Genomic DNA, 1,723 nt, shown 5'->3' with positions numbered 1-1,723 from the left:
ATATATATATATATACTGTGTGTGTGTGTATATATATATATATATATGTGTGTACTCAGCCGCCTGAGGAAGTAGAGTCTCTGATGAGCTTTCTTGATCAGGCTGGTGGTGTTGTTGCTCCAGCTGAGTTGTCATTCAGGTGTACACCCAAGTACTTGTAGCTGGAGACCACTTCCACCGCAGATCCTCTTATGTTCAGGGGGGTGTAGGTGTTTTTGTTTTTACGTATATACGTGTATATATATATGTATGTGTGTGTGTGAGTGTGTGTGTGTTATAGATCAGCTGCAGGTGGAAGCTTCTCCCACAGCTGTGGGCTGCACACAGGTGCTAAATCATTTAAAATAATTTATTTTAAATTAAAAATCCATGCTTATCGTGCGGCTCATCCATCAATCAGCCAATTGTGTGTCATGTCCAGTCTTACTTTGAAAATTCGCAATAGAGCGAGTCCTCAAATGAACTGCAAAGTAGCGAGGGACTACTGTAATTACCATTTGTGATCACCCCCACCCCATCTCATTGTACAGCCGCCCACTCTGAGAAAGAACACCTCACTGAGCACATTTAATAGTTTGTGTCTTGAACTCTCCTTAGGTGGTAAATTAAAGTGTTTTACTGTGATAGTTTATGATGGATGGGACCAGATGGTGTCAGATGACGTTAGATGGTGTTGGTGTTGGGTAGGGTCAAATGGTGTTGGTATTTGATGATGTCAGATGGTGTTAGATGATGTTGGTGTTGGATGGTGTCAGATGGTGTTGGTGTCGGATAGGGTCAAATGGTGTCAGATGGTGTTGATGTTAGGTAGGGTCTAGTGGTGTTAGATGGTGTCAGGTGGACAGATGATGTTGGGTAGTATCAGATGGTGTTGGTGTCAGGTAGCTTCGGATGGTGTCAGGTGGTCAGATGGTATCAGATCGTGTTGGTGTCAGATGGTGTAAGGTGGTAAGATGTGTTGGATGGTGTCGATGATGTTGGTGTCAGGTGGTGTTGGATGGTGTCATGTGGTTGGATAGTGTTGGTGTCGGATAGTGTTGGATGGTGTCAAGTGGTTGGATGGTGTTGGTGTTGGATGGTGTCTGTTGGATGGTGTCAGGTGGTCGGATGGTATTAGATATACAGCTTTTCTATTCTTTCTGACCAGTCAGATCCACTGATCCAGGGCTACTTTTTTTTGGTGTCTTGCCCTAGGGCACTGTGACAAATGCTAGGCATTGCTTGGATCAAACTGTCAACCTTGGAATTGGCAGACAATCACTTTTCCTAATCCTGACCTCTGACCCTCCTCAGGCCCTCCATCAGCCCCCCGCCTCCCGGTCAGCCAGCTCAACGACACCACGGTGACTCTGGAGTGGAGTGAGCCAGTGGAACGAGGAGGCAGAGGAGACCTCACCTACAGGGTTTTATGCTTCAACTGTGGGCCTGCCAGCACCAGCAAGGTACGCCAACAGGACTTTGTAGACTATGTCGTTCAACTAGACCAGTTGAACCATTTACAGTATGGGAATGACATCAGTTAGAGCATCAGAACCCACACAAGTTAGACCAGCTAAACCATTTCAATCATGGAAATGATACCAGACATCAAGAACACTACCAGGTAAACCAAGTCAACCAGTTATACCTCAATAACATTGCCAGGTAAACCAAGTCAACCAATTAGACCTCAAGAGCACTACCAGATAAACCAAGTCAACCAGTTATACCGCAAGAACATTAC

General features: G+C 45.2%; 1 protein-coding gene across 1 annotated transcript in view; it reads left to right on the top strand.

The window, feature by feature from the left end:
* Positions 1–667: 667 nt before the first annotated feature.
* The window catches only part of LOC119416118 (ephrin type-B receptor 4b), a gene marked incomplete in the record, with an annotated part of 11,492 nt that continues 10,436 nt past the window's right edge, over positions 668–1,723 (top strand). The window contains 2 exon segments of the mRNA XM_037683342.1: positions 668–683; positions 1,294–1,442. Of these exon segments, the coding sequence (XP_037539270.1) occupies positions 668–683; positions 1,294–1,442 (165 nt within the window).

This window comes from Nematolebias whitei, chromosome 1 (assembly GCF_014905685.2).
Source record: "Nematolebias whitei isolate Nwh7 chromosome 1, NemWhi1, whole genome shotgun sequence".
Lineage (NCBI taxonomy): Eukaryota > Metazoa > Chordata > Actinopteri > Cyprinodontiformes > Rivulidae > Nematolebias > Nematolebias whitei.
This window is presented reverse-complemented; position numbering and strand designations above follow the sequence as displayed.